The sequence below is a fragment of the Pseudorasbora parva genome, chromosome 6 (genome assembly GCF_024679245.1).
Source record: "Pseudorasbora parva isolate DD20220531a chromosome 6, ASM2467924v1, whole genome shotgun sequence".
NCBI classification, from domain to species: Eukaryota; Metazoa; Chordata; class Actinopteri; order Cypriniformes; family Gobionidae; genus Pseudorasbora; species Pseudorasbora parva.
This window is the reverse complement of record NC_090177.1, coordinates 10,573,184-10,585,402: the sequence shown is the minus strand read 5'-3', so window position 1 is coordinate 10,585,402 and position 12,219 is coordinate 10,573,184. Positions and strand designations below refer to the sequence as shown.

Here is a 12,219-nt window from a genome sequence, read left to right as displayed (position 1 = left end):
TGGGTTGTTTGTTATATATCCTTTGTTGGCAGTGACAGAGGTCAAATGTTTTCTGTAAGTCGCCACAAGGTTTTTACACACTGTTGCTGGTAGTTTGGCCCATTCATCCATGCAGATCTCCTCTAGAGCAGTGATGTTTTGGGGCTGTCGCTGGGCAACACAGATTTTCAAATCCCTCCGAAGATATTCTATGAGGTTGAGATCTGGAGACTGGATAGGCCACTCCAGGACCTTGAAATGCTTTTTACGAAGCCACTCCTTTGTTGCCCATGTGGTATGTTTGGGATCATTGTCATGCTGAAAGACCCAGCCACATTTCATCTTCAGTGCCCTTGCTGATGTAAGGAGGTTTTTACTCAATCTCACGATACGTGGCCCCATTCATTCTTCAATCAAGCTTTTCCCGAATTCACCCTGTTGGGGAGGAGAGCCACAACATCATAGCCACCAACAAACCTTAGCAAAGATTGTTCTTGCTCCGGCTTTAACTTCTGGATATTCGGCAGCGGTGCCACAACGGAATGAATGGTTTCATTTGCATTTTTCTTCGCCACCCTTACTGAACTACAACTCAAACTAGCGCATGACATCAACGTCATCGTTCTCAGCCACTCCCTCTGTTCGCTGACTGGACCGGTAAAAATTTGTTCGGAGAAAACCTAAGAATACACCGCAGTCCCAGACGGAGTATCTGAAGGAAAATTAAAATTGAGCGGAAGCACATAGGAGGGCAGAGCCAGGCTAGGCTAAGGCCCAGATCAAACAGAATGTGTTTTTTTTGCAGCTAGAGACACCTTTGTAAAATTGCTTTGCATTTGCAGTGAGCGTTTTAGTGATGTTTATGTGCCCTGGCCATTTTGTGTTTTTGTAGGAACTCCTGAAGTTGAAAAAAACTCAACAGGAAAAATATATCACCAGGATGTCATTTGTGTTTTTCTTCCGTTGTCCAATCGAATGAATGGAGAGTAGGGCCTTCTGTTGTCGTGATGGTTACATTGATTCCTGTAGACTGACAGCACAGCTGATTCGGAGGTTGCCCAGCAACATAGAAAAAAAGACTTTTTAAATTAAAAAATCACCAACTAAAAAAAGGCAGTGTGGTGCGCTTCACATTTTCTAGCCTTTCTGTCTGATCAGGGCCTAAGAGCAGATAGAGATTATGCATTTATCACATAAATGACAATTATAGGCTTACATTTTTGGCTCACCAGGGCTCACTTGAAAAAGAGACTACTGTCTCAATGTGACTACCCTGGTAAAACAAAGGAAAAATACAAATAAAATAAAATTTTACAAAAGATTTCTGTCAAATAAATGCTTCTTTCGAACTTACTCACCAAAGATTCACCAAAGTTTCATTTTAAGCAGCTGTTTCTATAATAATCATAAATGTTTTATGAGCAGTATCATCATATTAGAATGATTTTTAAAAAGATCATCTGACACTGAAGCTTTGATCACAGGAATAAATTACATTTTATGTTTTCTATTTGATTTTTTTGATTTTATTGTAATACCCTTCAGAATATTACTATTTTTACTGTATTTTGGTCAGTTGAATGCAGCCTTGGTGAGCAGAAGAGACAAAAAAAAACCTTATCAAAACTATTTAAACACTGTATGTTTGAGGTCTGTGTTTATACTCTTTAAATATTAGATAAAAGCAAATATCGTAACTCTCTAAGAACACAAAAATAAATCATTAAACGAATATGTATGTTGTCATGTAAAAATAAACAACCTTACAACAAGATAAATGTGCTTAATAAGAAAAACAGCACCAGATATTAAGTTTTGAGAGAATGTTTTTTTCCTCTTAAAAGCATAAACTTCACTAAACAGGCTAAAAAACAAACAAAAATACCTCATTCAATATGTGAAAAACAAGACAATTTGCTGCTAATGGAAATGTATCTTATTTTCCTATTTTTTTATTTGATTTTTTTTGCATTCATTTAGAAAACCAAAGTTTTCAATGGCTTTTGCAGGGATTCTGCTGTGCTCTTCATAGGATTTTCCACTACTTTCCCCACATCAGCACATTCCACCCAGGATATAAAGTCATACGAGATGCTCCCTTTAGAAGGACGAAGCTGTTAGATAAGTGTCTGTCACATAGAAATGTCATAAAATGTCACGCGTTTCTAACTGAGTGAACTATTGTTCACACGAGCGTTTCGGTCAACACTGGAGAGTACTCTACTGTACCTTCATCAACTCGTCCTTTATAGAGGGGCAGATCAATCTTCCGGAAGGTTCTTTCATAGTAACATGAACTACTCAGGATGTATTCATTTGAGCAAAGTCCAAGATAAGCTGAGGAGAGAAATACTGTACGGCCACGTGCACACAGAAGCAGAATACACTCGTCAGTTCTGTATTTGAGTCCTCGATGTACGATTATGTTCACACACACAGTTCTCTAATCAAACTTGCAACCGTGCATTTTCAAGATTCACAACCACATTTTTAAAAAACTCTTGCTGTATGAACCAGTCACATTGTACAATGAGAGAGAGCCGCTGAACACATGGTCACTTACAAACTGTGTGTGTCCCCAGAGCTGGGTAGTGACTGATTACAAGAATCATTTCTCTTTTAACAAGTGTTTTCTCAACACTGCAGCACTGCATACACTTGGGTTATTCTTTTCTAACCACATCCTGGGTTGAGCATTTTGGGTCATTTTTGGGAGGTTATTTTTTCTGTGTTTGGGTAGTTTTTGTGTTACCCAGATCCTGGGTCAGACGTAACAACCCAGTGTTTGGGTAGTTTTTGTGTTACCCAGATCCTGGGTCAGACGTAACAACCCAGTGTTTGGGTAGTTTTTGTGTTACCCAGATCCTGGGTCAGACGTAACAACCCAGTGTTTGGGTAGTTTTTGTGTTACCCAGATCCTGGGTCAGACGTAACAACCCAGTGTTTGGGTAGTTTTTGTGTTACCCAGATCCTGGGTCAGACGTAACAACCCAGTGTTTGGGTAGTTTTTGTGTTACCCAGATCCTGGGTCAGACGTAACAACCCAGTGTTTGGGTAGTTTTTGTGTTACCCAGGTCCTGGGTCAGACGTAACAACCAAGTGTTTGGGTAGTTTTTGTGTTACCCAGATCCTGGGTCAGACGTAACAACCAAGTGTTTGGGTAGTTTTTGTGTTACCCAGATCCTGGGTCAGACGTAACAACCAAGTGTTTGGGTAGTTTTTGTGTTACCCAGATCCTGGGTCAGACGTAACAACCAAGGTTTTACTTTCATTTTGTTTATTTATTTTGAATAAATGTTTTTGAACGTTTGCCGGTTCCGGCCTCCTTCCTTCCCATCTACGAACATCGTTACACCCAGATCCTGGGTCAGACGTAACAACCCAGTGTTTGGGTAGTTTTTGTGTTACCCAGATCCTGGGTCAGACGTAATAACCCAGTGTTTGGGTAGTTTTTGTGTTACCCAGATCCTGGGTCAGACGTAACAACCAAGTGTTTGGGTAGTTTTGTGTTACCCAGATCCTGGGTCAGGCGTAATAACCCAGTGTTTGGGTAGTTTTTGTGTTACCCAGATCCTGGGTCAAACGTGACAACCAAGTGTTTGGGTAGTTTTTGTGTTACCCAGATCCTGGGTCAGACGTGACAACCCAGTGTTGGTAACTGTCTGTTTATCATATTAGACACATTTAAGTGTGTTTAAAATGATGTTATGACGTTACTCTGTGTTTTCGCTCAGCGGCTGCTGTGACACTTGTTCACACTGCTCAGAGTAAAGCGCTTCTGCAGAATAAAACCGGAAACCGAGGGTAACGCAGATATGACGCCACTGACAGGCGACTCCCTCAGACGTCCCGGCTCCTTGGTTAAAATAGCAATTTTCTCACAATTTACAAATAGTTGGGATATTGTAAGAACTCAACTGAACGTAATATATAACACTGGCCAAGTGGTTTTTGGATATTGTACTGCAAAAATACTACATAGTGCACTTTTAAGCCTGTAAACATTGTATGAAGTAAAAAAAAAAAAAAAAAAAAACAAGAATAAAAAAAATGAAGCTAGTATTATAGAAAAAACAAAATTACCCATTATGCTGGGTTAAATTAACAACACATTTTGATGGGTAAAATTAGCAGATGTTAGCCAGATGTGAGTTAGCATAAATAAAATGTGGCTGATTTGCTTTGACAGGTTCAGTTCTTCTGGTGTGGCCTGTGAAGTGTCTGTTCTGTTGATCAATGACACAACGATGATATGAACATTTCAGAACAGATCATCATGATCTTTCATCACTACCCTTGAGTTCATTTACCCGACACAAGATGGCAGTAAAGATCTAATGGATTCTCTTTCAAATGTAAAGGGAAGCTGATTCATCCAAAATATTCAAAATATCTATGATCAGTTCACCGTTTAATGTGTCAGAATAGTATTTTTTTCCATGTGGAATTACACTCTTTCAAGTTGAAATAAACGTATTAAATAAAATTAATAAATAATCTGCAGATAAATAGCCTAGATAAACCAATTCCTCATGATTTTTTAAAAATTTAATATTTTTTCTTCATAATATGAACTATTTTTAATTAAAAGAAAATGTAAATAAATAAATATAAAATGTTAAATAATGTACGTCTTTAAATATTGAATAATATAAAATGTAACATTTGTCAATAGGCCTAAGTGTGCAACTCATGAATACAAATTGAAATATCAATGAAATATTAAAAGATATGAAGATAAATATTAAATCCAATAGTCTAAATAAATCGTAATCTTAAAAAAAAATCAGTTTTGAAGCAAGTGCATTGCAATTTTTGGATCTAAATAGTGTTGACAATGTACATTTAAACATTTACTTTTAAAGTCTTAAATGTGCATCTTGAATATAAAATTAAATATCATTTCGATATTACCACTCTGTGTGCAGTGAGGTTTTTGTGTGGTTGTGTGGCGCCTCTGTGCGGTCGGATGTGGAACTGAGAGAGATTTAGGAAATCTTCATATGAGTTCACAGCCCTTTAATATGTGCCTGTACTAGAGCACCGCAGAGCGGACGCGCCTCCCTCCCCTCTCTCCCTCCCTCTCTCCCTCCCTCCGCCACAGGGCCACCGAGAGGCCGTACGTCTGGACGCCCGGCGTCTGCGGCTTTCGCTCAGGGATGGATCAGGGATCCGCCGCGGGTACCGGAGGGACCTTCATTTCCCTGAGCGACAGTGAGCAGAGATGTTACTCCGGGCTTTACGCGCTCTGTCAGCCTGACAGCAGCGGCAAACCGGCTGCGGGGAAAGTGGCGGAGCTGTTCAGGGCGTCGCAGCTGCCGGCCGAGACGCTGCACCAGGTGAGTTTACGCGGATTTCACCGCCGCCCCCGAACGCGCGTTTCTTGGACGCCCCGGGGGTCTGCGCGCTCGTTTATCAGATATCTACCGCGTCTGTATGTACAGTACAGTATATTGCAATGTGTTCAGGAAAGAGTGAAGTTGAGGGACCGGCGTATGTGTACAGTGATGGTATCAGATGGCAATACGATAGTAGCTACTCTAATATGTGTAGGCTACTAGGGATGAATGAGAGTACCATATTTATTCTCAATTGTAAACACACACACACACATACACACACACATACACACACACACACACACACACACACACACACATGTATATATATATATATATATATATATATATATATATATATTAGACTGGTACAGTATGTATACTACATAGTGTGTTGTTCTCATTTGATATCTTATTTGTTCTTTGACTGCGTTCTTAGTACAGTTGATGGAATGATATGGTAATTGGTAACAGAACGGACTAGTGATATATTTTACTATGGTACTGAATGATTACCATATTTATATTGTGTTATTATCTTGGTACCACACCAAAATGTGTAGTTTTTATAGCAGATGCTGTAGTTAGTATACTTATTTGTGGTATGTTATTTTCTTATAGATGCATATGTTCTGACTTAATAGTGTTTGAGGAATACTAGGTTTATCTTGTGATTTCAGAGTTGCAAAAGCCTGAATTTAGGGTCATGTGCATGTTTGGAAGACAGTTTAGTTAGTTTGAAAATGTCAGTGACTAGTTTTGAGGAGCTTTTGAGTCGTTCTTTAGTGTCAGGTGTTCTGCTGACGTTTGTCTGACTAGGCATTTTTGTACAGTACTAGTAAACATTGCGACGTGTCGTGTGTCACTTGACACGTCATACGAGTCAGGTGAAGGTGTTTACCATGTTCAGCCCATCTTAGTCTTTGTGGGTGGTGTTGAATTACTGCTTCTGTCTGTTGTCACTGAGGGTGCTGAATAGCTGTGTGTGAGTGTGTGGAAGGGACATGACAGGAAGGGTGCTGCCTCATTCACACACAGATAACACTGGGCTGGACGGACTTACAATCCACTATAACTCCTACTTTCACTTCAGGATCCTTGAAAAGTTTTGCACATTGCTCTGGTTTACAGAATCAGTTTAATATACAGGAAGAGGTTGAATAACACTGACCATATTTAGAAACCTGTTTTATTCGAGTCTGTCAGAACGGGTCTAATGTATGTTCACACTAAATGTCAACCAAATGTAAAATATCTTTTTTTCTTCTTTTTTTTCATGTTGGATGCTAGTGTAAACTAAAATCACATTAAATTGTAATTTTGTTTTTGATCTGATATGCACCACATTTATATGTAATATAAATACCAGCATAAAAAATCATGGATTATTTCCTTCAGCCGAGTCGTTTCAGGTTTGCACTGTTTGCCATCATGGTTTTTGAATCGTGTGTTTGGGACATGGCTTTTAATGGTGAGACTTTTGTTTTGGAATTCAGTCTCTCAAAAATGATATAAACATTTGGTTTTAAATTTATCAGCCAATATATCAGTTATCGGCTTTCAAATATAAAGAGTTAACGGTGTGGCCATAATGTTCATATTTGTGCATCGCTAGATTTCAGATTTTTATTTAACATTTATTTTAAATACCAAATGTTTTTTATGGTTAAAAACCCCTGATTTTGAAGAACATAAATATGATAAAAATTCATATTTAGCTTTATGTCTTTTTTTTGCAATATGACTTCAAGATAAATTTTTCCAATAAATGCTGTTCTTTTGAACTTTCATCAAAGAATCCTGGAAAAAATGTATCGCAGTTTTCAACATTGATATTAATAATAATATATGTTTCATGTGACGCTGACGACTGGATTAATGATGCTGAAAATTCAGCTTTGATCACAGGAATAAATGACATTTTCCAATATATTCACATAGAAAACAGTTATTTTAAATTATAATATATCACAATATTACTGTTTTACTGTATTTTTAATCGAACAAGTTCATCCTTGTTAAGCTTAAGATACTTCTTTCAAAAGCATATCAAATTAGTTCTGAGCCCAAACTTTTGAGCGGTATTAGGCCTTTATGATTATCTTTATCTCTTAACATGTGGAAGATGGTTTCTAAGATCACGCTATAGCACCAGATTCCCTAGTTTCAGACACAAATAATTTAGTGTGAACAAAAACAAACCCAGGCTATTATATGAGCTGTGTCTCAGTAGGCTTTGGCATGGAGCACTGCTGCAGTGTGTCATCTCTTTGTGCTCCTGCACAGACAGGAAGTCCAGCTTGTCCTTCTGCTCTGTTTCCTGTCCGTTTGCCCTGGTTTGGCGACCCATACTGACTTCACAACACACACCCACATGCACAAAGATATTTGGGGAGGCCGTATTAACAGGAAGTTTCACACACATGCTATGACATAGACTTCATCAGAGTGGTTTTTGGATGTAGTTATTTTTTGAAATCTTTTGTTGTTGCTCCGCTCTTTATGTCAAATGCATATTCTTCCTTAAAGATGCAATTTTCCATGCACATATCGGGATTTATAAAAAATGAACTTAAATATGTAGTCACACACTCTTACTGGAAAGAGTTAACTAATGAAGTAAACATATTGATTTTAAACTCTGTTTTCCATTTGATATACACATTTAGATGAAATATTCATCTGTCGTGAATTGAGTCAATGACACTCAAATTACATAGTCATAATCCAGAAGTTAAACAAAAAATATGTACATTTAGATATAAATATTTGAAGTGAATGCACTGCTTTTGAACACTCTTCTTGTGGCTCGCTATGCTTTACTGTCTTAAAGGCTCACTGAAGTGCCTTGTTATTCAGTGCAGAGAACATTACATGTTTTACATTGTCCACAGTTCAAGATATCCTCTGCTGGCACCCTTAAAACCCACATTTGGCATATAGCAGCCCGACCATGAATGTTGAACTCCCAACAAACTGTTTTGGTGGAAACAGGAGAGTCGAGGTGCACATTTATTTTTGCAGTGAGTTGGCCAGGTGTGGTTTTATGTTTTTTGGATACAATCCGTGTTAGTACCTGGACACCGCTTTCAGACAGCATGCTCTTGCGTCGACAGTTACTCCTGTTGGATGTGGTTTGTCCTGCGTGAAGGTATGGTCACAATGACTTTGCAAAGTAATTATTACCAGAGCTTTTCAATGATTTTAGTCCCGTGTGAATGTGCCATCTCAGTCATCATTACGGACAAACTCAATAAAGATTATGGCTATTTTTTAGTTCTGCAAAAAGGTCCGAAAAAATGACCTCAGGAGGTGCGAATAGTCCAAGTTTCTCTTGAAGCCAATAAGGAAGAGAATTAAACTGTAATTCATTGACTGGCCACTAGGGACAGGCTCCAAAAGGGAGCAGAATCTCATAGAGTGCCGAAGTCATGACGTCACTTTGTAGGCCAACCCGGAAGTTAGCGGCGCATGGGTTCCCTCGATCAAAAGCCTATGCATTTTCCCCATAGACTTTTGGACAATCGCAAAAAATAAGATCTGTGTTCAACAAAGAGTTATGACCCTTACACGTTTTGTCTATCAAGATAATCTTTACAAGTGAATCCAACATGTATACCGTTTGAAGCCTAAATAAAGCCGTCAGATATAAAATGCTAACGGTAGGCTATTAACGGACTACAGCACACAGTCGCAGATCTACGTCATCATCAAGCTTCCTCAAACTTTATTTAAAAAACACGTTCGCTCATTATGATCTGCGCTGTGTATGAACACTTATCCACTTTTTCATGAGAAATATTGCCCATTCGTTTTTTCCAAAAATGTTCGAAACTAATTGGGTTTATGTGTGCCTCTCTGAGATGTGTTTTCTCGTTTGTTAATGTTTTATTTATTATTTTGTTATTTTATATAAAGCTTAATATTATTGTCTTTGTGATTAAGATTAGGCTATTATGCCTGATCATCGTGCCCCAAATAGACTTTAAAGAATCTTTTGAAGAATCTTTCACTGTATTGTGTTTAATTGTATGTTTGCATACCATTTGCTAATTCGCCAGAAAAAAAGTGCTTTTACCACCTCCGAAGCACTGACCACGTAAGCTAGCCGTATCAATTTACAATCGTATGTCCTTTTTCTTAGACGATTGATCATATATTGAGGAGAGAACCACTATAAATCTGGACATGTAGAACAGCGCAGCTTTCATTCGACGACTTGTGGTTCCATCTCAGGACAAAACAAAACACTACAGTCTCTCCACAGAAATGAAGAACTGGTAATCAGTTACCTTAATATCACAGATTTCTGTGTATAACAATATTTGGAAACACCACTATTTGAAAGGACTAAATATATAACTATGTATATTAACTGAAAGGTAAACTAAGAACGTGAGGCTGAAACGCGGGCTAGTTTTGTATTTTTATTAAACATTTACTTACAGAATTCAAGAGTGAATGAAACGCGGGCTGGTGAGATTTCCCATTTGTCACGATGACGTCTAAAGTCCCGGCCAAAGGATGTAGTCCCTTTTAGCAACTTGTTAGCAACCGCCGTTTTTAAGACACAATAAAGTTTTTAAAAAACTCAAGCAGGTTAGAACTAGTGTGTTTTATGTCATAGATCAAAACGTGAAAATATTTAGAGGCTTTGTTAACCACAGACCTTATTTCAGGCGATTTGGCAAAAACCCATTCAAAAAACCCATAGACTTTTGAGCGAGGGAACCGGAAGTGCTAAAATGCTAACTCACTTACGCGTTTTGGCCTACAAAGTGACGTCAGAACTTCGGCACTCTATTGAGCCCCATGTTAAAATGCCCAACTTTCCAGCAGAAAAAACAGTTTACAGCCTGGTACAAATTGTGGTTTTGGTCTATACGTCTAATTTTGTCCTTTATGACCACTGTGAGGGGGGTAAAACAAATTTTTACTCATTCTGAGTTACTCATTTAGCTCTGATAATTAAGTGCGTGGCCACTTTGAGTGACAGGCGGATTGCCGTTTGTCTGCTGTCTGTTAGTCATCACGTCACCTCAGCTCCGCCCACGTCCCGTCTCTTTGCCTACCTTCTATCATCCAGGATGGCAACGGCCACTTTACGAAGAGAAACTTTGTAGTATACAGGATATAATACTACTTTATGCTTCGGAACTGCTCTTCAGAATCCTATGGGTGATGTCACGGAAACTACGTCCATATTTTTTTTACAGTCTGTGGAATAGACCCGCTGTAAATATGTACGTAAATATTCTGTCATTTCCTGAGTTTTTTCAAGCATGGAGGCCATTGAAAAAGCATTCAGTTGCGTTTTTATTGCGTTCTAGCTGGTGGACCAAGTCTCTGGCAAACCTCAAGTGTTTTCTGGTTACCATTCAGATAAAAAAAAGAAGGAAAACACTTGTCAGAGGCACGCAACTTCTTTTAGCTTAAGGTAAGTGCCTATTACCAACGTAATCCAATCAAACCGGACCTATCTGTTATATATAGGTTATATATATGTGTTTTTTTCCATGTGGTATCAGGAAGCAACTAAATACGTAATAACGACAGGGAGATGACGGTGATGTGTAAATCGAGTTACCCTCCCACTTCTGCTAGTTTTACTGACATTTCTTATCCTGTGCCAAGGACCCCGGTAAGGAATGATGTGATCAAGTATATACTTTAAAAAATTTCAAATGTCCGCTCACTAGAATCTCTACTATCTGAAGATATGCATCACTTTGGTATTGTTTTACACAAAGTAACTTATTTACACTCAAATACTCTGGGACCATTTTTGCCTGGATTTGGCCTATCCAAATTGAAAAGCTTCCCATACCCACATACAGTGGTCTAAATACACAATGCTGGTGTCATTTTACAGGAAACCCTTTGAAGTTACATAAAACACTGCTAAAAGTGTTAACCATTTCATACATGTTGTCTGAGCTGCAATAAACCAAAAAAAGTGCTTATTAATTTATTTTTTTATTTTTTATTGTGGTCATAAATTCATTTTTGAAAGTGTATATCTCAGGCCTTGTGTGCTCTAAGTTTTGTCTGTTTCCAACATGTCAGCAAACACTGGACAAAAGAATTGTGACACAGGGATATTGCATTTATACCACTGACCACTGTATATGGGGAGGCATGTATTGGAGAGATTTGGGTAGGCGGAAATTACATTAAAGACGGTAATATTCCTCCCTTCAGATCCATTTGAATAAATCTTACATACAACATGATCAAGACAAAATTCTTTTTTCCCCAGTGTTTGCTGCCATCTAGTGGAAACAGCCACAACTGTCTGCAGGGTGCTAGAGCACACAGGGCCTGAGTTATACACTGTCAAAACTTAACTTATTACCAAAAAATCAAAAAGAGGGGGTGGGGTATTACAGCTCAGATAACAAATACTTACATGTTTATCACTTTTAGCAGTGTTTAAAGTAACTTTAAAGGGTTTTCTGTAAAATGACACCCAAAATTGACCACTGGATGTGGGTATGGGAAGCTTTTCAAATAGGGTGGCCCAAATCCAGGCAGAAATCCCCAAAAATATTACAGATATCTTGTGGTAAATTTGCATTACTCCATCTACCCTTGTAAAACTAATCCTGCCCGAATAGGGCTTAAGACATGTTCCTGGATCATCATATTTTGTTGATTCTGAAACGACATTTCTGTCCGGAAATTTTGTCCTAAACCTGTCTCTATCCCTAAACCTTACCCTACCCATAATTTATCCCTAAAATCAGAGAGAAATGATGGTGAATAACAAGCACCTAGCTCTGGTTGTAAACCTAAACTTGACATAAACTGTATATTTGTCCCTCAAATCTGACTGGTTGATTGGAATGTTGATCCAGGAACTTGATGTGAAATCATGTTCACCTTGGAGGTATTTCAACAT

At 38.3% G+C, this 12,219-nt stretch overlaps 1 protein-coding gene across 3 annotated transcripts in view; it reads left to right on the top strand.

Annotated features, from left to right (window-relative positions):
* Positions 1–12,219, top strand: part of reps2 (RALBP1 associated Eps domain containing 2) — a 129,616-nt gene that overhangs the window by 62,041 nt on the left and 55,356 nt on the right. For 2 of the 3 annotated variants that reach the window (XM_067445576.1, XM_067445575.1), the window contains exon 1: positions 5,015–5,318. The exons of the other annotated variant lie outside the window; for it this stretch is intronic. In XM_067445576.1, the coding sequence (XP_067301677.1) occupies positions 5,139–5,318 (180 nt within the window). In that variant the 5' untranslated portion in view covers positions 5,015–5,138. Of the gene's footprint in view, positions 1–5,014; positions 5,319–12,219 lie in introns of those variants that run through there. 3 annotated transcript variants of the gene reach the window in all.